This window comes from Pelobates fuscus, chromosome 4 (genome assembly GCF_036172605.1).
Source record: "Pelobates fuscus isolate aPelFus1 chromosome 4, aPelFus1.pri, whole genome shotgun sequence".
Lineage (NCBI taxonomy): Eukaryota > Metazoa > Chordata > Amphibia > Anura > Pelobatidae > Pelobates > Pelobates fuscus.
Window position 1 is genome coordinate 78,848,257 of NC_086320.1, and position 24,883 is coordinate 78,873,139.

Genomic DNA, 24,883 nt, shown 5'->3' on the forward strand with positions numbered 1-24,883 from the left:
ATCAATCTATAATTCCTCAAATTGTTTTATAAGTTATTCCTTAAAATTGTCTGTCAGTTATATTCTCTGAGATACTCTAGAACGTGAGGTTATTTCTGTCGGTTCTGTCCTCCAAATCACTGATTTTGCATTCCAGAATAGCTTACTTTTTTATTCAATGTTAACTTAATCTTTCATTTCAGAATTTTGGAAATCTATGTTTTTGATTTTTTTTTTTTTTCTTCAAATCATTATTTTTAACGTTTTGGAATAATTGCAGGATATCATTTTTCAAATCTTTTTAGCAGACTAATTTCCATAGTGATTTTTTTTCTAGTTGATTAGAAAAAAAATTTCCGGTATTTTTTATAATTGTGGGGAAATACCTCTTTGATCTTTACTCTGTATGACCGGATCCTCTTCTTTATCCTGTACATGGAACAATGTACTGTTATCCATAATCTCAAGTTAAATTGAAGAACGTGGAGCAGAAACAATCAATAGTCTCTTCTCTGCCTTCTTTCTTATCTTTCGTTAAAGTATTTCTAGATTCTTGAAGCTTTCTAGACAATATTTATGTGATCACCTCTCTCTCTTAGTCTTTATCTTTTGCTGGATGAAACTAGAGTAGTCCCCTAAAACGCAAGCACTGGGCTTTAAGCTGAAAATAGAGCACTATGTACAGATTATATTACATCAGACTATCATTAGCAATCCTGTATTTCTTTCATTAAATTTATAATTTTTTCCCTTGTTTCTTTTTTCTATTCTCCTTGTCTTCCCTTTAGCATTTCCCATCTAACTTTTACTTCTTTTATAAATGTTTCCTGTCTAAGCCACTATCCCAATTATGCAGTTAAATTAACAATTAATATTAGCCGTAGTCAAATATAGCCACTCTAGCACAACATTTCCTGTGGCATCCCTTTAACCCCTTAAGGACACATAACATGTGTGACATGTCATGATTCCCTTTTATTCCAGAAGTTTGGTCCTTAAGGGGTTAAGGAGATTTTACCAGGGCCGGACTGGCCCACCGGGATACCGGGAAATTTCCCGGTGGGCCGCGGCACCTGGGGGGCTGGAGGGAGAGATGGAGCCCTGCTGCACAAGAATATCGCGGCCGCCGGCCGCATGTCGATGCCGCCGGGTGGCCGGTCCGGCGGCACACTATGAGGTGATTACTTGCGGCCGGCGGCCCCATCTCCTGTGCTGACAGCTATGCTGCTGTCAGTATCAGTGAGTATGCCGGGCGGCCGCCTAAGCGATCCAGCAGCACACTCACTGATACTGACAGCAGCATAGCTGTCAGCACAGGAGGACTGAGGGAGGGGGCGGAGCTAACTACCATGCTCCCTCGCGGTTCCCATGATTCCTAGCATCTACACATCATAGAGTAAGGATTACTCTATGATGTGTAGATGCTGGGAATTATGGGAACCGCGAGGGAGCTTGGTAGTTAGCTCCGCCCCCTCCCTCAGTCCTCCTGTAAAAAGGTCAGAAGGGGAGGGGGGGGGACAAATAGAGAGGAGGGGGGGACAAATAGAGAGGAGGGGGGGGGGCAAATAGAGGGGAATGGGGGGGACAAAGAGGGGAGGCAAATAGAGGGGAAGGGGGGGCAAATAGAGGGGAGGGGGGCAAATAGGGGGGAGGGGGAAGACAAATAGAGAGGAGGGGGGGACAAATAGAGAGGAGGGGGGGCAAATAGAGGGGAATGGGGGGGACAAAGAGGGGAAAGGGGGAGGCAAATAGAGGGGAAGGGGGGGCAAATAGAGGGGAGGGGGCAAATAGGGGGAGGGGGGAAGACAAATAGAGGGGAAGGGGGAGAGACAAATATAGGGGAAGGGGGGCAAATAGAGGGAAAGGGGGGCAAATAGAGAGGAGGGAGGGCAAAAAGAGGGGAATGGGGGGACAAAGAGGGGAAAGGGGGAGGCAAATAGAGGGGAAGGGAGGAGGCAAATAGAGGGGAAGGGAGAGGCAAATAGAGGGGATGGGGGAGACAAATAGAGGGGAAGGGGGGGCAAATAGAGGGGAAGGAGGGGGACAAATAGAGGGGAAGGGGGGAGAGAAATAGAGGGGAAGGGGGGTGAGAAATAGAGGGGAAGGGGGGGAGAGAAATAGAGGGGAAGGGGGCAAATAGAGGGGAAGGAGGGAGAAAAATAGAGGGGAAGGGGGGACAAATAGAGGGGAAGGGGGGACAAATAGAGGGGAAGGGGGAGGCAAATAGAGGGGATGGGGAGACAAATAGAGGGGATGGGGGAGGCAAATAGAGGGGTGGGGGGCAAATAGAGGGGAAGGGGGAGAGAAATAGAGGGGAAGGGGGAGAGAAATAGAGGGGAAGGGGGGGCAAATAGAGGGGAAGGAGGGGGACAAATAGAGGGAAAGGGGGGATAAATAGAGGGGAAGGGGGGGAGAGAAATAGAGGGGAAGGGGGTGAAATAGAGGGAAAACAAATAGAGGGGAAGGGGAGAGACAAATAGAGGGGTAATAGAAACACAGGGGAAGGGGGGCAAATAGAGAGGGGGCAAATAGAGGGGAGGGAGGGCAAATAGAGGGGAATGGGGGGACAAAGAGGGGGGAGGCAAATAGAGGGGAAGGGGGGAGGCAAATAGAGGGGAAGGGAGAGGCAAATAGAGGGGATGGGGGAGACAAATAGAGGGGAAGGGGGGGCAAATAGAGGGGAAGGAGGGGACAAATAGAGGGGAAGGGGGGAGAGAAATAGAGGGGAAGGGGGGTGAGAAATAGAGGGGAAGGGGGGGAGAGAAATAGAGGGGAAGGGGGCAAATAGAGGGGAAGGAGGGAGAAAAATAGAGGGGAAGGGGGGACAAATAGAGGGGAAGGGGGGACAAATAGAGGGGAAGGGGGAGGCAAATAGAGGGGATGGGGAGACAAATAGAGGGGATGGGGGGAGGCAAATAGAGGGGTGGGGGGCAAATAGAGGGGAAGGGGGAGAGAAATAGAGGGGAAGGGGGAGAGAAATAGAGGGGAGGGGGGGCAAATAGAGGGGAAGGAGGGGGACAAATAGAGGGAAAGGGGGGATAAATAGAGGGGAAGGGGGGGAGAGAAATAGAGGGGAAGGGGGTGAAATAGAGGGAAAACAAATAGAGGGGAAGGGGAGAGACAAATAGAGGGGTAATAGAAACACAGGGGAAGGGGGGAAAATAGAGAGGGGGGCAAATAGAGGGGAGGGGGGAGACAAATCGAGGGGAAGGGGGAGAGACAAATAGAGGGGAAGGGGGGAGAGACAAATAGAGGGAAATGGGGCAAATAGAGGGGAAGGGCGGGAGACAAATAGCGGGGAAGGGGAGAGACAAATAGAGGGGTAATAGAAACACAGGGGAAGGGGGGACACAGAGACTGAGGGGTAATAGAAAGACACCAGGTTGGGGGACGACGACAAAGAGACAGAGGGGTAATAGAGAGACAGGGGATGGGGGGACAAAGAGGGGTAATAGAGACAGAGGGGTAAAAGAGAGACATAGGGGTTAGGGGGGACAAAGAGAGGGGTATTAGAGAGACACAAGAGAAGGGGGGACACAGAGACATATGGGGTAATAGAGAGACACAGGGAGGAGATGGGGAAGAGAGACACAGGGAGGAGATGGGGAAGAGAGACACACTGAAGGTTTGTTGGGGGGGACAAAGAGACATACAGTAGGGAAGGGGAACAAAGTGACACAAGATTTGTGGGAGGCAACGCTGGGCTGGGGAAAAAGAGATAGGTATTGGATCAGCGCTGAGTGATCTAATAGGAATGGGAACAAATAGAAAGCTGCAACCTATGGGTATGAGGTTCCCTCTAATAACCTCAAAGGAAAAATGGCAAAAACACAATAATAGGTCGCGCTAAATACATATAAATGTATAATAACAATGTAAAATAAATAAATAAAAAGATAAAATTAAACAAGATAAAAATGACAAAAAGAAGAGGAATAAAAATATTAATATTAATTCACTTGCACACACTCTAACAGTGAAGAATGGAACAAAAATAATGAATATATACTGAATGTATAAAAAGAAAGTAGTCCCAATACTTAATAGTCTGCTTGTATATTCCAATAAATTAGTGGAAGGCTTGATATGTAGGAATTTCCAATGAAGAAAATGGATCTTCTAATTCATGGGGTGTCTTGACTCCGTGGTAGACATAAAAAGACAAAGCAAAGAAACTCCAATAGTGCAAACTGAGGACCAATAAGAGCAGGATAAATATAAGGGAGGTAATGTACTCACCTATTATTGAGCATAAACTAGCTCAAGTATAATAAGCATTCAGTGGCGTCTGCCCCCCACTGGTGGGATAAGGTGAAGATAATTCCTCGGTATAAAAAAAGGGGGAGAAAAACAACCAAATATAGTGCTCACTGTAGATATGATAAAATAAGTATAAACAGTAGAAATGCAGGTACTCACATATGATTGAGCAGGGTATACTGCTCAATCTATTCGTTTGGGTGGTATAGTCCCCACCTAGGATTCTTTAGCAGGTATCAGCTTCACAGTAATATATGACCAGGTAAAATAAATAAATAAAGGATGTATGGCAAAATAATTATAGGTAAAGCCAATATTCCTTTATGAAAATAATCAATATATAAAAACAGCCAAAACGCGTTTCGCCACACAGGGCTTTTTCAACTGGCAATAGTAAAAATCAGCCTGGTACATAGATGCTTAAATAAGCTAAGAAAACACATGCTTATTCAAATTTTTGCGCCAAAATGACGTCATCAATACACAGTATAAAATACAAATACATATTAAAACAGAAAAGATACAAGTCCATAATGATAATAATATTAAAATGAATGAAACCTGATTATTCTAGCTTTAAAACGAGTGTTATTGAGTAAGAAAGATAAAAATGAAAAAGGAGTACTCGATCACGTGATCGCGGATAGCCGCGATCACATGGTACTCGATCACAACTATCCAGTTTGTATATATTAAAAGTAATTATTTTTCTTATTCTTACTTTTTCTTCTATGACTATTTAATTTATTTTCATTTCATATTCATTTCTTATTACTTACTCAGAAGTTGTCTCTATCCTTTCATAAGGCAACTATCCAGTTTGTATATATTCCTTCCATCCCTGTATATTCATTACACACACACACACATTTTCACCATACATATTTACATATTCATATTCTGTTTACATATATACATTTCTCTTTCTTCATTTTTTTCATTGTTCCAGGGTTTGCTTTTCCCCCCCTTTTTCTTTTTTATCTTCATTATGCTCGTTTTTATTTTCTTTTATTTTTCTTGTACACTCTGTACCATGCACTTTAACTAAAAGTGCAGTTACTTTATGTAGCTTGCTCGTTTACTAGACGGAGGTGAGCTTTGTTGTGCCGACCTCCGTCTAGACTACATTGCCCAATGCTCATTGCGGTATGCCACGTGATCGCGGACGATCGCGATCACGTGTTTATTTGTCCTTTCCACCCATCCGGTCCTCTCATGCTCTGTGCTGTGCACTACACTTCCCAATAGGCTTTAGGGAACTCCATGTGATCGCGGCTATCCGCGATCATGTGATCGAGTACTCCTTTTTCATTTTTATCTTTCTTACTCAATAACACTCGTTTTAAAGCTAGAATAATCAGGTTTCATTCATTTTTATATTATTATCATTATGGACTTGTATCTTTTCTGTTTTAATATGTATTTGTATTTTATACTGTGTATTGATGACGTCATTTTGGCGCAAAAATTTGAATAAGCATGTGTTTTCTTAGCTTATTTAAGCATCTATGTACCAGGCTGATTTTTACTATTGCCAGTTGAAAAAGCCCTGTGTGGCGAAACGCGTTTTGGCTGTTTTTATATATTGATTATTTTATTAAAGGAATATTGGCTTTACCTATAATTATTTTGCCATACATCCTTTATTTATTTATTTTACCTGGTCATATATTACTGTGAAGCTGATACCTGCTAAAGAATCCTAGGTGGGGACTATACCACCCAAACGAATAGATTGAGCAGTATACCCTGCTCAATCATATGTGAGTACCTGCATTTCTACTGTTTATACTTATTTTATCATATCTACAGTGAGCACTATATTTGGTTGTTTTTCTCCCCCTTTTTTTATACCGAGGAATTATCTTCACCTTATCCCACCAGTGGGGGGCAGACGCCACTGAATGCTTATTATACTTGAGCTAGTTTATGCTCAATAATAGGTGAGTACATTACCTCCCTTATATTTATCCTGCTCTTATTGGTCCTCAGTTTGCACTATTGGAGTTTCTTTGCTTTGTCTTTTTATGTCTACCACGGAGTCAAGACACCCCATGAATTAGAAGATCCATTTTCTTCATTGGAAATTCCTACATATCAAGCCTTCCACTAATTTATTGGAATATACAAGCAGACTATTAAGTATTGGGACTACTTTCTTTTTATACATTCAGTATATATTCATTATTTTTGTTCCATTCTTCACTGTTAGAGTGTGTGCAAGTGAATTAATATTAATATTTTTATTCCTCTTCTTTTTGTCATTTTTATCTTGTTTAATTTTATCTATTTATTTATTTATTTATTTAACATTGTTATTATACATTTATATGTATTTAGCGCGACCTATTATTGTGTTTTTGGGGAAAAAGAGAGTCTGGAGTTAGAAAGAGACACACAGATGAGATTTGGAAGGGGAGAAAGAGACAAAGTGGCTGGGGCTAAGAACAACACAAAAGGGGCTGGGGGAAAGAGAAATACAGAGGCTGGAGAAGGGTAAAAAGAAACAAACAGGGACTGGGATGAAGTAAAAGATGCACAAGGGTTGCTGTAAGAGGAAAAAAAAGGAGACAATTGGAGACAAGATACACTAAACAAGGTAAAGGTAATAGACGTAAATTGATGTGATCCTGACAGTAATACACACACATATATATATATATATGCATGTATATTGATGTGTGTATTAGTAACATATAATTAAGCCTATAATATTTACACATATAGTAATATACATTTATATATGCATAATACACACATAAATGTCATATATGCATGTATGTATGTGTGTATGTGTGTAATGAGCACGTATTGGCCCTGTCTTGTTGCTAGATGCATACTCATGCACAATAACATATTCAAAGTGAAGAGCGCACCAATAGAACTTCAAAATTAACCAGATCACTTCATTTTTTTTTAGTTGTGCAACTGCAGACATTCAGCATTTCAGTATCATTACTAAAATGTCCTTAATAGGCCAAAGTAGTTGTACTGAAACATTGATTACATGCAAATGTACGTCTACTTAAAATAAAGGCGCTCTTTTGTTTATTTTGAAGCCCTATATGCGTTCCTTCGTTGGAGTAAGAGTTTTCAATTTTAAGTTATTTTTTCACCCTCTATATCAGCACACTATGCTGGCGCGACGCATTATTGGGCTGGTATAGAATTTTTTTCCAGGGCTGATTTTAGTTCCCAGTCCGGCCCTGGATTTTACAATATTGTTACCGACAAAATTGACCTCCTTATAGGAGTAAAGACAAAGTTAATGATTAGTCCTGCAGACTTTCTGCTGCCAAACTACAAAACAGGTTTAATAATAAATTCCAGTGCCGGCACAGCTGAGCGTTTTGTATTTTCTGTGCCAACACAAAGACCATAACCGGATCTGCTGGTAAAGTTCCAGAATATAAGAGCAGTATTAATAAAGAAAAGTGTGGAGTGCAGATAAGTTTCAGGTCCCCTAATGCACTGAGCTCTGATCGATGGTGGACGCGATTAGAGACCACCTTGATCGGCTACACAACCACATATAGCTCTACCTAGCACAGTGTAAATCTCACCAGTCTTGACGGTCTCAAACGGCAGAGCTTTCCGCTTGAAATAATCTCTCTCCACATGTCTCTCACTGACGTCTCCACATGCAATGGCAGTGGGGCAAATGATTTATTATGTCTCAGTTCCCATTTTTCAGAGTTTTTAGATACTGAATTCACATGGCGATAATGTCCCCGCTGAACCAGCCTGCTTTCAGATAAATCGATCACAAAGTCAGTTTCTTACATTTGCTTTCTAAACACATGCTTCTCTTCTACATCATGAATTACACGGTTATTCAGTTAAGTGAGACTTCAAAGTGAATTTCAAATATATTATTATATATATTTCACATTTAGCTTATCACGGTCATCTTTAGATTCAGACATGCTAAAGACATACTAAAGAGGTAGTGGATGCAGTGGGTTTGTGTGTAAATATGTGCGGTAGGAACTCCCCTTATCCCCACCAGTTAACTGTCTCTTAGTAACCCCATCCCCCTCCCTTCTCTTTTAGTGGTCCCCCCCTACCTCAGTGTTCCTTTTCCCTTCCCTCCCCCATACCTTAGTGTCCGCCCTTAATGTTCTTCACCCCCCCCTTCCCTGTCCTATAGGTGTTCATTACCAGCCCCCGTCCCGCCCCATAGTGTTCCTTACCACCCCCACCCCCTGTGCCGCCTTATGTCTCGCCGGCCCTCTCATTCATTATCGGTATTGTCATTAATTATCGGGCGCTAAAAAATTTTTTAAAAAAATCAGCAAAACCGATAATCGGTCGATCCCTACTTTCCTACGGGCGTGTTTGAATGCGCGCGCGTGCATGCGTTTTCATTTGGAGAGGTCATCAGCGCCGAGGGAGCTGGATTAAGGCAAGTGTCTGAAGGCGTTTTAACCCCTTCAGCGTCGAGGGAGGGGGGCTCTCCAAGAGCCTATAGTGTGCCAGGAAAACGGGTTTGTTTTCCTGGCACTATAGGATCCCTTATCAAGAGTGTGGCATCAGTGTCCTGGTCTATATAGTTACCAAAACTTTTTATATGGTCTCTTGTCCTGTGTTTCCGTATGGACTCACTCCGTCTGATTTTTGATATTATGGGACTCTAAAGTGGATCTTTCTTTTTTCATTTAAATGGACTATGCTTTTCCGGTGGTCCTTAACATTCGAATTTTATTTAAAAAAAATTGTGTAGCCCAATTCAGTGTTCTCTGCAAATTTGAAATAGTCATGAATGGAGATTGCATCTTTCATGATCTGGGCCAGAAGGGGAGGGGGGAGTTGTCTGTTAAGCGGTATAAATTACATTTATGTTCCTAGTATGGAAGCTAACACTCACTATAAAGTTTTGTATTCCGCGGCTCCTTGAGGATATCTGACAATTCCTTGCTGGTTTCCCCCCCCCAATTAACATGCACATAGACTCTTCCCATGTTTTTTTCCCACTTGAATAATAGCCTCCCCCCCTTTTTTGTCTTATCTTTGTCTCGTTCGCTCTATTTTCTGTTCTTTTAATTCATATCAGACCCCAACCCTTCTCTGTCCTTTATGTCTTAACCCGACATGCAATGTTTTGCCTTACAGGAAGACTAGATTACAGTACTAATGTCACAGTATAACAGCTTATTTTTTCCTTTTTTGTAAACACAAATTTTGGGCAACATTATCTGTTTTAATTTTGACCCCTACTACCTTTTGATATACACAAGAGGCTGATTTACTGCCTGATTTTATTGCTACATTTCTTGTGTCTAATTGTACTGTATACTAGGTACCAAAAATCATCTTCTCTTTTATGAAGCCCTTTTCATGTTAATGTTTTCTGCAACCATTGTTTATGTCTGCACAATTATTCAATGCAAAAAGCTTAAATGAGAGAAAAACAAAAACAAACCAAAAACCTCACAAAGTAAAAAAACTAAACCCCCTTAAATAGAAAAGATTTTGGACAGATAATTTAACAACTTGAAAACTAAACAATCAATGATCTTTTAAAGAAATGAACACCCCAACAATCTTCATATAATAATGTCCAAAAACAAACGTCAACATTGAGTTGTCAGAGATGTTTATTTAGGACAGGTTGTGAAAATAAAGGCAAGCAAAAGGTGAAAATACTTGTCTAAGCGCTTGCTCCGCCCAAACAGTGGGTATGATACTCCATAATGCCATATACTACACATCGCTTAGAAAAGGTGGCAAACATGCTACATGAAAGAAGAAAAAAATTATAAAGCTAACCAAACATGAGCTTTTAAATACAAAAAGAAAAAAAAAATCCATAGTAATTTAACATAATTTACTTTATTTAACAGTCTAGGAAGTTTGCAGCCATCAGAAGCTCCAGTGCAATTTCAGGTGCAATGGGGAATTCAGGGATTTCTGTGGAGCTGTTTGTGTAACGAACTTTATAAGTGAAATACATGCAGACTTTGGATAGTACATGGGAGGGGATCTCTCGAAAATTCACTTCATTGGTTTCATTTTCTGCAAATTGCCCTGTAAAAACACACAGTTGTTAAGGATTAAATGCAGCAAACTGATTCAATGTCAATGACAAACTGCTGCACATAAAGTCACAAAATATCTAAAAATCCCTCATTAAAAACATTGTCTTTTATATGGTCTGGAGAAGGTAAAACATGAGAAATGCTACTGAATTGTATAAATGTGACATTAATGAGCTATAAGTGAAGTTTGCCTACCAAGGATACTACATTTCTGCTTTCACTCAATAACCCAATATACATGTAGCGTACATATAATAAACAAGATCCGTATAATATATAAAAGAGACAAGTAATAAATACTGACTGACAGGATTGGGATACTTCATCGAGGAATGTACACAGGCAGAGAATATCAATCCCTGGTTAGGTAACTAGCTACGCTATTAGCTGTTAATGGAAAAGTCCACCTGTTCAAAACTTTCAGGGTTATTTAATAATGTGAGAATTTAAAGTGAATTTCAAATTTAAGGACAGAGTAGCCAAAGTATTTTGACCTTATATTTGAAATTCACTCTGAATTCTCACTTTAGCAAATAAAACAGCGGATTAGGTTTTGGCCAGCATTGTCCCTGGTTTCACTCTCGTACAGTTAATCCACTTTTCTTTCATATTGAAATAAATCAGAAAAAAAAAACTAAATTTTTCTCCTGCATGTTGAAAAATGCAGAATTTATTATAAGAAAAAAAAAAGTGTGGCCACCCCCTGCCAATTCAAGGTTGTGTATTTACTATGTTAGTTTAAATTGGTGGTGTTAACAGTCAGTTTTCATTTAAAATCAGTAAAAATTTTGGTAGAGAATGTTTGGGATCATAAAAGGTATCCCCTTTTGTGATCTTTAACCCTTCTCTCCCTTGTTGACCTGGTCAATAGTGGGTATTCTTCTACAGGAGTTTTTACTTGAGATCTGTTCTTTGGAACTGTATGCGGCCTCCACTCATACTTCAGGAAGAGTGGCAAACCTGTGGTATAGATGAAATAGTTTGTTTTTTTAAATAGAATCTGATGAGTATCACACCTCGGGTGTTGCTGGATCCAAATTTGATGCAGAGGGCCTTGCCCTTTGGATCTTAGAACACTAATCCTGGTGGTTAGATCAGTATCTCCTTTATAGTCTGCTTGGACTGTAGTTTTTAAAGAGCTGCCCCACCCCCACCATTTTCATATTTGTCTTTCTCTTGGGATCTATATGTACACTGCATTAAACCAATGTGTCAGACAAGCGCTTCTTATTTGTTACTTGATTGCAAATGCACTATTTCTAAGCAGACTTTCTGTTTGGTCTACAATGCCTGTACGAGCAAATTTAATGTGGCTTTCACTGTATAAAGTCTTTGGGTGGGCGAGGGGGGGGAGAGAATATAAAATAAAAAGAGTGTGTGTTTGTGTAAATGGCCTGTGAGAAAACGTTTTGGAGTTTCTCCAATTTAAAGAAATAAATAATTTTGTAGGGGACAATATGAAATTGGGGACTTCTAAACTAGCCCTAATAATGTGCTTTCAATACCGCAATGAGAGGCAAAGGACAAACAGAACTACATGTTATAAGAATACTTTATTCTCCCTCAACCTTTGCACCTACCTGGACCACTTAACATAGCTTTGATTGTTCCAGAAGTTAGAGCATGTTCCCTTTTAACAATGAACTCATGGCCATCAGATGAGATCAGTTTCACATACATTGCATCAGGGCCCTCACAGCCGCCATATGTCTTCTCTTCACCATCTGTTTTAAAGCAAAATAAAATTAAATGGTTGTTGTAAAAAGAAAAAAATATATATTTTTTAAAATAAATAATAAAATTATACCAAATACCTTTAATCAATGCTACACTATTAGACAGGCCTAAATGTTACTCACCGGTGCAAGCCTAGGGAGTCTATGGCACACTCACTATGGGTCAATATCAACGCTCGGGACTGAATTTTCACTTGCCAATGGCAAGTGGGAAAATGGAAATGCTGAGCACTGGCTTGGATAACTAAAACAACACAAAGAGCCTCAAATAAAGCTTGGTGTGAGCCAATTTTAAGAATAAAGTGGAACTGTGACTTTCTGAAGATCCCAGATGTCCACTTACATGCTTATACAATAATGTATTGAGTTTTGTTGGTATACTTAACTAAGGTGTGCCTCAAATGCTGTTGGCAGTATGCTTCCACTTTTCTGAATGCATCATTTGATAAAATGGCAAATGTAGTTATATTCAGCTGTGTTCACATATTAAAATAAAATATTCCAACCTGTGCTCATTGCTTAGGTTACAGTGCAAAGTGGTCCTGTCCCTGTGCTCCTAAACATACTGCATGTGCACACTGGGCAAGTGTATGTCATGCATGCACACATTCTTCCCTTCTGACAGAGCACAGGCCATCCCTGTACTCAATCATTGACTCGGGTGATTGTTCTGAATGGCTCCATTCACAAACAAAACTTTGATAAGCTGATGCTTATGGCTGCTAACAGCAGCTGTTCCACTCACCAGATCTGATGGGGGGAAGAAAGACCTGGATTCCACATTTTCAAGCTTGATAAAAGGCCACTGTGGGTTTTCTTCCCACGTCCCGTTTATTAACCTCTTTGCGTGATTGGATAACATACCTATACATAGTAGGGCTTTCATGAAGAATTGATTTTCAGCTATATTCTGTAGCTTTGAATCCGATACAAAAGGACTACAGGAGCCAGAACTATTCTAAGCGTGTAAATCACTGTTATTCTGGTAGGATTAGGAAAATAATGTGATCTGTCCTAATTAAGTCATTATGTATCCTAACATTTGCTTAGGTTAAAACCTTCAACCAAACCCAATAAATATACTGTATTGGTTTTGTGGAGTATGGGCCAGCTGAAGATGCTCTATACACTTTGGCTTCTTCATCTGTTTCCGTTGCTAATGAAATTATAGCCAGTGTCCAGAGCACACACAAATGACAGACTAATTAAGACCCCATTGTATGCTACATAATGCAGATGTTTTGGAGAATTTAAAATGGGGTTGGGTGGGGGGAGAGAGAATCTAATTTCCATAGCGTTTACACATATCATGGAGCTTGAACAATAACAGGTAATGAGATGAGTTATGTCTATTCTAAGCAAATCCCCCCTTTGATATTTTTGTACGTTTGTACTTTTAAAGCTATAGTGTTCCTTTAAGCACGAGTAAGCCAAATTAAGAAAACTAATTTTCATCCATACATTTTCTTGCACAGTGTATGGATAAAATAGATATATTTAAGGCATGCCATGTGCACCTTCCTTATTGAGAATTCAAAATCAAATCAGTTTGCGTCGAACACTACTGTTTCTGATTAGGGTGTCCTTTCACCTGCAAGGACCTCCATAAGGTATTTCCAAAACAAAGTGTATATTAATTTTATTATGGCAAACAATGGGAATTATAGCACAATAACTAAATTAAACTGCCCCTTACTGGAAAAGCGACTACCCAATTGCACGAACACCGCTGACCCATACCTCCTTCGACACCGCGGCTGGAGACTAAGTCCTGTTCGAAGATTCGAACACTCGTTCGAATGGGACTTAAGTCATTCATAGACCGACTGTACAGCCTAAATCCATGGAACTGTTGTGGGCATGAAAATGTGCCTGCGGTCAGTCAAAAGTGACATACTTATCTCCCGAACAGCTGAACAGATTCGTATGATTTTTGGGTATGTTTGTATTTGGAAGGTGATATTAATATTGGATGTATGGTTTTAGAGTTATGAAAGTTGGGTAAAAAGTATGTTTAAATTGTACGGATAATTGTGTTACCTCTCAGGCTAAGGTGAGGAGATGTGTGGGATGTAACCATTGTGTGATTGGATAATGTATAATTGTATGTGGGCGTCTCCCTTGCAGGGGAGAATTGCATAAAAGCAGAGTGTGTGTCATTAAACCTGAGTTCTACTTTAGAAGAGAAAAAACAAAAAGGAGGATCTAAAGAGAGAAGAGTAGACTCCTCATCCCTACACTAGATCAACCAAAGGAGGAAACCCCATCCTAAATGTAATGATAAAACTTAACCTTTATTAATAATAAAATAAAACAATGTAAAAACACAATTGAAAAATAAAAAGTAAATGAAAAAATGGAAATAAGGAGTGCCACCACAATGACTGTGGATGTGGACAGTAAAAATAAATATAACTAAATGAATATTGTCCTTCAAAACCACCTATAGACAGAGATCAAACGTCAAAGCTAGTAACTAGATGGGGAAGGTGGTATGGAGGAGAAGAAAGGGAAAGAAGAGAGAAAAAAGGTAATCCTCTAAGTCACTGAAAACACTCCTATAAAAGAAGGTGGAATCCTGATATGCATAAAGGCAAGAGGTAACAAAATATCTAGTGCAAACAGGCAACTTAGTTGCACTTGTAACAAAGTTCCCTATAATATGGGATAGTAAAACAGGACACGATTACCAAAAAGACCCCATAGTAGCATATATAAAGGAGACCACTCACATGGAGAAATACTTGTGTGTCTAATCAGGACTAAGCTAGGTTAAATAAATAGACAGACTCTTCTTATAACTCTTAAATTCCCTCCTCTTAAACCACCGATTTGCCAGAGCTAGTGAACGCTATCTAGAATAAATAAGATCTCATAACATGTGGCAACTCCTGACTAAACTACCTAACACGCGTTTCAGCGCTTCTAAATGCGCCTTCGTCAGAGGTAAAGGTAAAGGGCTCTGGCATTTCGGTGGTTTAAGAGGAGGGAATTTAAGAGTTATAAGAAGAGTCTGTCTATTTACCGTATTTACTCGAGTATAAGCCGAGTTTTTCAGCACATTTTTTGTGCTGAAAAACCACAACTCGGTTTATACTCGAGTCAATGTCTGTATTATGGCAACTTACATTGCCATAATACAGACAGGGGGCTGTGGGGGCTGCAGAGAGCTGTTACTTACCTCTCCTGCAGCTCCCTCCTCCTCCACGCCGGTCCGTGCAGCACCTCTGCCAGCTCCCAGTGTAAAGCTCACGAGAGCCGCGGGGTCATAGTGCGGCTCTCGCGAGACTTACACTGGGAGCTGACAGAGGTGCTGACCGGACCGGCGCGGAGGAGGAGGGAGCTGACAGGAGAGGTAAGTAACAGCTCTGCCAGCCCCCCTCCTACACAGTGCCCATCCACTGGACCACCAGGGAGTGAGAGCCCCCCTCCCTGCCATGCATTGAAAATAATAATAAAATGAAAATAATATTTTAATAATAATAATAAAAAAACAAAATATTAAAATAATTTAAAAAAAATAATAATAAAAATGCCCACCTCCCACCAAGGCTCTGCAACACACACACACACACACACACACACACACACACACTGCATTAGGGATCGACCGATTATCGGTTTTACCGATATTATCGGCCGATATTCGGTATTTTCGGCAATATCGGTATCGGCCAATTCAGATACCGATATTGCCGATAATACCTCATTACAAGCCCGGCGGTCCTGGGGGGGGCGGGCAGCAAGCGCTGACTTACCTTGCCAGCAGCTCCCCTGTGTAAATCTTGCGAGACCCGCGGCCGCAGAGCGTTGCCACGGGTTACCAGGGCAACGCTCCGCGCGGCACACTGGCCGCGAGACTTACACTGGGGAGCTGGAGGCAAGGTAACTCAGCGCTTGCTGCCCGCCCCCCCCCCCCCACAGCTCAGCCAATGCCACTGGACAACCAGGGACTGCTATATCCCCCCTCCCTGGCCAGGCAACAAGCAGGGAGGGGGGGAAACAAAAATAAATGATAATAATTAAATATAAACACACACTGCATCCACTACACACACACACACACACACACACAGCTCCCCTGTCTAAACACACTGCATTCACTACACATGGCATGTATATTTTGTGCATTTACCTTTAGAAATAGTTTTTATTTTCCAAAATGGTAAATGTACAGAATATCGGCTATCATCCTGAAAGTTCACAAAATATCGGTATTGGCTCTAAAAAAATCAATATCGGTCGATCCCTACACTGCACTCATACACACACTGCACTCATACACACACACTGCAAATAATTATTCAATTAATATAATTTTTTTAGGATCTAATTTTATTTAGAAATTTACCAGTAGCTGCTGCATTTCCCACCCTAGTCTTATACTCGAGTCAATATGTTTCCCCAGTTTTTTGGGGTAAAATTAGGGGCCTCGGCTTATATTTGGGTCGGCTTATACGGTATTTAGCCTAGCTTAGTCCTGATTAGACACACAAGTCTTTCTCCATGTGGGTGGTCTCCTTTATATATGCTACTATGGGGTCTTTTTGGTAATAGTATCCTGTTTTACTATCCCATATTATAGGGAACTTTGTTACAAGTGCAACTAAGTTGCCTGTTTGCACTAGATATTTTGTTACCTCTTGCCTTTATGCATATCAGGATTCCACCTTCTTTTATAGGAGTGTTTTCAGTGACTTAGAGGATTACCTTTTTTCTCTCTTCTTTCCCTTTCTTCTCCTCCATACCACCTTCCCCATCTAGTTACTAGCTTTGACGTTTGATCTCTGTCTATAGGTGGTTTTGAAGGACAATATTCATTTAGTTATATTTATTTTTACTGTCCACATCCATAGTCATTGTGGTGGCACTCCTTATTTCCATTTACTTTTTATTTTTCAATTGTGTTTACATTGTTTTATTTTATTATTAATAAAGGTTAAGTTTTATCATTACATTTAGGATGGGGTTTCCTCCTTTGGTTGGTCTAGTGTAGGGATGAGGAGTCTCCTCTTCTCTCTTTAGATCCTCCTTTTTGTTTTTTCTCTTCAAACGTATGTAAGGGTTATCCCCTTTTAGGATTCCCCGGACACACTTACAGGCTGGTTGTCTTTGGCCACTGGCTCTTTTCTTTTTTCGTTAGTGAGTTCTACTTTACCCTCAATGTGGAGTGCCGTCTCTTATTGGGGGAATCTGCTACAAGGGATTGCTATGCTGGTCATATTCCCTTGCTAGATCCCTGCTAAGCTCTTGTAAGTGCTGGTTCCTGTTTTGCTCTCTGGAGGAGTCTACGGTGGTTATGGTGTCTGCTGCAGTGCTTGGAGTCCTCAGGAAGCGCTAGGAGCATCCTTCAACGGAGGTACCCAGTCGGGGTGCCAGGTGATTCGTTACAGTGTTCTTTATGGAGAGAAGCCCATTTTGATGGTAGATAAATGCCAACTGTCTGTATCATTAATTACATTTCATGCTTGTAATCGGGTCAGCCCCAGATTTCTATTTGCCAATTTAAAGGAGCAGATGCAGCAATCTTAGACAATGATTTATCTTTCTTTTTGGTCTTGGTATATTGCATGAAACTGTCAATTATTTATTACATGAAGTGAAAGTATATTTATTTTCCAAATCAAAAAGTTCCTTGCAAGCTGAATTAAACCAAGGAAAATGTGATGTATGGACATTAGTGAATGTATTTATCTCTTAAGGAGAAAAATTAAATTCAGTATTGTCAATTACCAATCATTCACATTTATGTATTTACCTGTAAATACAATGAGTTATTCTCTAAAGTGAGCATTTAAATTTAATTCAAAGAAAATCACAAATCTAAAGCTAAAATGGCCAAACTGGGAAATTTTAAGTTCAGCTACTTTGGCCAAAAACTTGAAATTAATTTTGAATTCTAATTTCAGTGAATAACTTGGCATATGTGTTATTCTGGTAGGATTAGGAAAATAACGGTTTGAATATAGTTTGGCAACTCTTTCCGGTCCCACCGGGCACCCATAGCCACAGTTTATGACGGTTTCCTGCTCTACAGAGTTAAGCAGAGCCATGCTAAAACAGGCTCATTGCTTGAGATTGTCAGCTGAGGGCTCTCAGTCAATGAGTCTGATCCTGGATCAGCCATGTATTATTCTATACAGACATCCAGCCTCTCCTGCAAGAAAAGATAGGACATGGTGCAGACACACAGGAGACCCATGTAAGTTGTCTAATAGTACTAAAATTATATAACTGCTTACCATGGGATAGTGTTAGGGCACTCCTGGTACCAAAAAAAAAAAAAAATATTAAAAAATAAATAAAATACATACAGCTAGGTAAGCTTCTTATGGAGCTTAGAGTGTTCCTTTAAAGAGACACTATAGGCATCAAGACCACTTTATCTCAATGAAGTTGTCTGGGTGCCATTTCCCTTTAATTTAATCTTGCAGCCAGTTCCACAGGAATGGCAAGTTTTATAGTGTATGGCTTAAATGCCTCTAGTGGCTGTTACTCTGCTATTTTTAATCAGATGGTTTTATCTTTGGTGCAGCGCAACATTTTGCCATGCCTACGCAGTAGCCTGTCAATGCTTTTCTTTTAGCAAAAGCATTGCAAAGGCAAAAATCATCGAACTCAGCCATGGAGGCAGGATAGGCCATGAAGAGCGCACTGCAGCGTGGGAAAAACACAATAGTGTTTTTTTTAAGTTACTAGAATGCACAAAAAGGATCAAATGAATTGAGGAACAAGTTATGGTAGAGTGACATCACCTAGTTATGTTTACAAAAAAATATGGAACTGAGAACGCAAAAGAACATTAAACAACAGCCACTTCAGCTTACTGAAATGGTTTTAGCCAATACACTATTCCTTTAGCCATACATTTGGCAAATTCAAATCTGAGCTTTAAAGTAAACTTGCAGTGCCATCTTAAACCTCTGTCAGAAAGCATTGATGTATGTCTTACGGTTTTTAACATTCACATTGTGTTGACATGGCCAACTCATTGGTATGAAAGCCAGGAATAGTAATTCCAGAATCTCAGACAGACATAGATTGAGGAGACCTACAAGCTCCACTTTTGAGTTTTATTTGAAGGTCTAAAAAATTTGACCAATGTATGGCTACAGGGTACAGCCTGTTGGCACCATAACCAATCTGAATAAGTGTCCCTTTAAAACACCAATTACCCAGCTAAGCACAGTTCTCATTTTCACCCCATCTCCTTATTTTGAAGGCCAAGTTTAGTAACAATTCCCACATGTTCAATTTGGTTATATACTAAAAGCATTTTTGTTATAAACACCGGCCCTGAATTAACCAAGTAGATTTGCACAATGTGTAAGATGCCAAAAAATTACAAAAATTAAACGCAATCAAGGAATTCAGGGACTTAACTTGCTTTCAACTCATGCAAATCAAAATAGAAAATAATTCAGTCCTCAAATGGAGGGAACAACATTGGGTTAAAAGGTCAGCTAAATCCCAGGCCCTGCAGATCTCCAACAACCTAGGGAAATTTAGAAGCATGTCATGTCTGTAAACATTCTTTTATGTATATACAGACATGTTTGTGTGTATTTGTTGTGCTCCCTCTAGTGTGCTAAATTATTATTGTACTCAAAATATCTATACTGTGGCCCACCCACTTGCTCTAGGGCCATGTTTCTAAGCTCCATTTTAAATCTGATATGCTTCAGATATTTAGCTTCTGTTATCAGCTCTGAAGTAGAGCTATTTTTTAGTAAATTACCCCCCTTGTAGTTTGACTTTCCCAAATAAGCCGAATCCACTCAACCAAATGTATTGGTTGAGGCATGCCACTGCCAAACTGAGATTGTACTATACTTGTCTAGTGAACCTCACATAAATGCCAAATATCTTGTTTCACAGAGAGTAAAATAAATAAAACTTACCCATACTTGATGACTAATTTATTCTGCAGGACAAAATCGCAATAAAAGAATCTGAAAGGAAAATATATATAAAATTAAAAAGAGGAATGTGTGTGAGACGACATATATAACTTAGATAGTATAGACATACCGCTCACCCCAGAAGTGTTCTTACTTCAGCACTTTCCCACAACCCTAGTCAAGCATCACAAGTACCTTGCCTACCATATTATCCTGACAGTTATCACTGCCATAGCCAAATCATGGCTTCAAAAAGAACCGCCGCTGTCAACGGCATGTATAGACCAAATAGAAGCAATCAAACTCTATGAAAGCAAGACCAGAGCGTACAGAGCCCCCAAAACATTCTGGGTGGACGCGTGGAACTTATGGGATAATTATAGAAAAACGCTAAACCTAGGCCAGAGAGCAGCAGCAGCAAAAAAAAAAAAAGATAAGGACCACAAAAGAAGGGAAAGAAAGTGAAGCATGCCAAAACAAGTCGAAGCGAGACACAATATGGGAAAGCCATGTTCCTGCCACTCCAACTACCCTACCCTCCTCTCACCCCCCCAACCCAACACATACCACCCATTCTACGCCCAGTTGAGAACACCTTGTTGAGAAATGTTATAAAAGATAAAGCAGGTACGAGAATATACGGGATTATGTGAATAGTAGGCGGATAACGTATCCAAATATGGGGCTCGCAATAATCCACGGAAACAAGAAAGCTATACCTAAATATCTGCCTACATGTTGTATACCCATTTTAATGACAATGTGGAAATGCACGTGTGAACCCGAAATACTGTAAAATTATCCTGTATGTATTGTAAAACACTTGATCTCTGTATGTACCTTATAAACTGCAAATATATATAAAAAAAAAAAAAAAAAGAGGAATGTGCCTTCCATATTATGCATTAGAAATGTTAGAATATGTGCAGGAAACAGAACTGTAGACAAGACAGCTGGTTAACAATCACATTGTGCTATCCACACAGATACAAAGAAATTAAATGTAAACATTTGGACCATACTCAAATATATGATTATGCGCTGCACACAGGGTACCTTATAGTCTCCTCTTTGCATGTCCATGTTTGCACTATGGTTTTGTTTTGAATTTCTTTTTTTTTATATGACATAAGCAAGGATGTCAGTAAGAGTCAGAAGTTATATTCTCTTATAGAAAAGAGTGTTAACCACTGTTTTTCTTAAATATAATAAATATTGCAAGCTTATAGTCACTTATAGGAACAGAAACAATAAAAAGGTAATATAATTAAAAATAGAACCGCTGCCAAGACACAGATGTGAAACAATATACCTAAATTGGCAATGAACAATTCAAGCACAAAACAAACAGTGTTCTGTGTATATTGATGGTGGCCGGATAATTAAAACAAATGTCCTGAAAAACAACATGGAAAGACAGTCTATGCCGCCTGAGCGCATACCAATTCTGGGGGTCCCTGTCTGAATATGCATAGTGAAAAGGTAAGGGGTTCACCCACCTACCAGGCTACCCTGCAACATAGAGATGTCAACACAGACGCAGGCTCGGTCCGGAGCCAGCAGAAAGTGTCATCTTATCTGACCACTTAAGAAGTCTAAGTATCTCTTGAATATCCTCTGTGTATTATGGGTGCCTTCTTGCCTGGGAGGCATTTTTAGAGGACAGACTGAAGGGGTTGAGTGCTCTTTTGTGGATGAGTTCCCAGTCGGAGAGTGGAAGATGTGTTATCTGCGGACAACTGCTAAGGGTGCACAAGGTATATAGCTTCTCACAAGACCATGCCACTGGTTGACTCTGCTTCAGACCAAAATTAAAGCAGAAACAAGTAAGGTGTTCCTCGGGTGTGTTTGAGCATTCCCTCTAAATTCTTACCTAGACTGTGTTAAAATCTGCAAGACTGTTCTCAAAAGCCCTTTGAGGTTTCCAACAGCTCCTCAACTCCTTGTGTCTTGCTCATATGCTATATAACTGTTTTTATTATATTGCTGGATAAATCTGAAGGCTAAAAGGCCTTAACGGAGGGAACCTGGATAACCCACACCGGTCCACAGGGTGAGTAGACCGGGACTTAAGGAGCACTGCTGTGTATTAATGTGCTTCTTGCAGGAAGAAGATCAGCCATCTCTCCCACCAGGATAGCCACTCACTCCTCAGATTTAGGTTGACTGGGAAACATCATAATCACAAGGCAGATAAGTGCTGGAAGGCCTAATCGAAGCCACAAGACCCTCTCAAACAAGCTCCTGCTGTTTAACCCCTTAAGGACCAAACTTCTGGAATAAAAAGGAATCATGACATGTCACACATGTCATGTGTCCTTAAGGGGTTAAACTTGAGATCTAAAGTTAAAAAACCTGGGGAAATGGCAAAATATCAGAAACTGTTGCAAAGCGAGGGAGCTGCGATCTTCCGGTTCTTCTACATCGCACGTGATGCCTGGAGTCGTAATATATCACTCAAGCCCTGGCATCACTAAACAGCAAGAGAAAGAAGAGGACAGCAGTCACAGGGGATCCCAAGGAAAGGATCCACACCAGCTTCCCAAAGGTAGGGAGGAGGATCCTTTCCATGTGGTCCAGTGTAGGGAGGCTGGGTTGACAAATTGATTTACACATGGGAAAACATTGGGACGGTATTGTGCATGTGCAGCAAAATGCTGCACCAATTAGCATATCCCCACTCAGGAGGCGCTGAACGTAGGTTCTGCACTGTAGTAGGATCCCCCCCTCTAGTGGCAATCTGAGTAACTAGAGGTGTTACTAGATAGCAATGTAAACACTGCCGTTTCTAGGAAAAGGCAGTGTTTACATTGAAAAGCCTGCAGGGACAGGCTATGGACACCAGAACCACTACATTAAGCTGTAGTGGTTCAGGTGACATACAGTCCCTTTAAGAATTGTATTTTTTGTCATTGAAAATTAATCTTTGTTAGCTAAAAAAAAAAAAAAAACTGGTTCCTAGATTCAGAGCAAACTTTCCAAACCCTGCTTTAGGGCTGGGGTGTCCCTTTAACTGTATTGATGGAGAAATATAGATTGTTGAGTATGTGGTGCTATATGACTGGGTGGGTAAAGTTATGTGAATGACAGGAGGATCAGGCTTTTAATATGACTGGGTAGTTGACTTGGTAGCTGCATATGAAAGGAGTTCCATCTGCATATATGCGACTTGTGACATTATGTAACAGGTTGGTAGTATGTGACAGGTGAATCTAACTATTCAGGGCTGGTGAGAGACTGTGGGTTCATGTTACCGCACTGCACTCTAGCTGTGGGTAACTGTAAAGAGAATACACAGTAGTTGCAAATAGAGTCAACCTGTCTTAAAAAGTGAGACCTCTGGGTGCAGTGTGAACCACTCTTCCCCTGCAAAAAAAAAAGGAAACCGAGTGACATCTAATTCAGTCAAGCATTAGATCAGTGGCTTTCGTGTGAACATTGTACTGCTAGTAGACCAGTTGCTCAAATTTACCAACCAGAAAATGTTACTAGTAAGAAAAATAAAAATACTTTGTGGCATTATGAATGTGTAAAAGCACTCCCAAGGGAAGATACGCAACTCCATCTGCCATAATGGAAATAATTGGGAATGGGAAACCCTGTAGAAATTAAAAAGATCATGATTAAGGTCTGACATTCTTTGGTTAACCTCCAAGTGTTAAAAGCTCCAAAGCACTGACGGGAGGGGGGGATTAATACCCAGTTTTACTTTTCTTTCAAACAGAGCTAACAATATTAACTTTAACACTAAACCTGACTGCAGTACACATGTTGCTCCCTGACCTGCACAAATACGCAGAGAACACTGGCCATCCATGGACAAAGTGAAACACTGCCAACTTATTTTATGATCTACAGTACTGTATAATGACACATCTTTATAAAGAAATAGGGTAACATGCCATCATTTCACAACTACATTAACACAATAATAACTCAATGTGTACAGTTAAAATTTTTTATTTTGCATACTGAGGATTATGTATACTGAGCAGTTTAAAAAAAAAAAAAAAAGTGCCAATCATCAGAACTCTTCCATTGGTTTCCATAGGGATGGAACCAATTATAGAAATGTGACACCAAATCTGTTTTCGCTTTACACAGTCACATTTACAAATAAAATACCCCATAATTGAAAACTCACTTCTACAGGAAAGCGTATCAATTAAACTGATAACAGCCTTCCCTTCCCATTAGATTAACAAACTAATCTAGCAACCTACTTTTCCACCGTACCATTACCTTTTGTATCACCATACCCCACTCTCTCTAGCATGTAAAGCTCCTTGAGCAGGGCCCTCAACCCCCTATTGTACAGCGCTGCTGAATTTGTTGGTGCTTTATAAATAATAACAACAATAGAATGCAACATGCACTCCATAAATATAAGAGCCTAGAGATGTGTGTGGGAAAGTCACATTCCTTATATAACGATTCTGCTCCATTAACCCCTTAAGGACACATTACATGTCAGGATCCCCTTTTATTCCAGAAGTTTGGACCTTAAGGGGTTAAACAATAGGTCTCAGTGACCCCAGGGGGGTTTATTCTCAATATATTTTAATGGGGAGCTGGTTAGCCGTCTAATGGGTGACGGTCTACATGTCCTGTGACACCCATTAGACACCCCTCCTGTCCAGCCCGGCCCCCGCAATGACCAGCCCGGGCCGGGTGTCATGTCTGACTCTGAATACATTACACGGCGCTATGCCGGGCCAGGCAGTCATTACACATTATATCAGTGACAGACCGCCGTGCGGCGGCTGGGAGGCTCGGTGGAGATCACAAGGCCCGTCAGTCGGTTACTCAGTGGGTTACTCACACGGCCGCAGGTCCCCAGCTCCGATCCCGCGGCCTTATCCGCTCTCCCTGGCGACAGAAGTAACAATCACTTCCGGAAGGTCGCACCCTGGGCAGAAGGGATCCGGAAGTGAGTGGATAGAACCCAACACCCATATACATAGAACAC

The 24,883-nt window shown here is 40.5% G+C and overlaps 1 protein-coding gene across 1 annotated transcript; it reads right to left on the bottom strand.

Moving 5' to 3' along the window:
• Positions 1–9,818: 9,818 nt before the first annotated feature.
• On the bottom strand, positions 9,819–24,823 carry ELOC (elongin C). The gene is made up of 4 exons (XM_063451326.1): positions 24,737–24,823; positions 19,915–19,965; positions 11,858–12,001; positions 9,819–10,266 (listed from the first exon to the last, which is right to left on the bottom strand). Exons 2-4 carry the CDS (start codon positions 19,916–19,918, stop codon positions 10,076–10,078), a joined length of 339 nt encoding a protein of 112 aa, XP_063307396.1. The 5' UTR covers positions 19,919–19,965; positions 24,737–24,823; the 3' UTR covers positions 9,819–10,075.
• Positions 24,824–24,883: the final 60 nt, after the last annotated feature.

What these genes read in the sequence shown, in the direction of transcription:
- ELOC (XM_063451326.1), bottom strand. An exon ending in AGCTATGTTAAGTGGTCCAG is followed by an intron (nt 10,267 to 11,857) that starts GTAGGTGCAAAG and finishes GTGTTTTTACAG; the next exon opens with GGCAATTTGCAGAAAATGAA.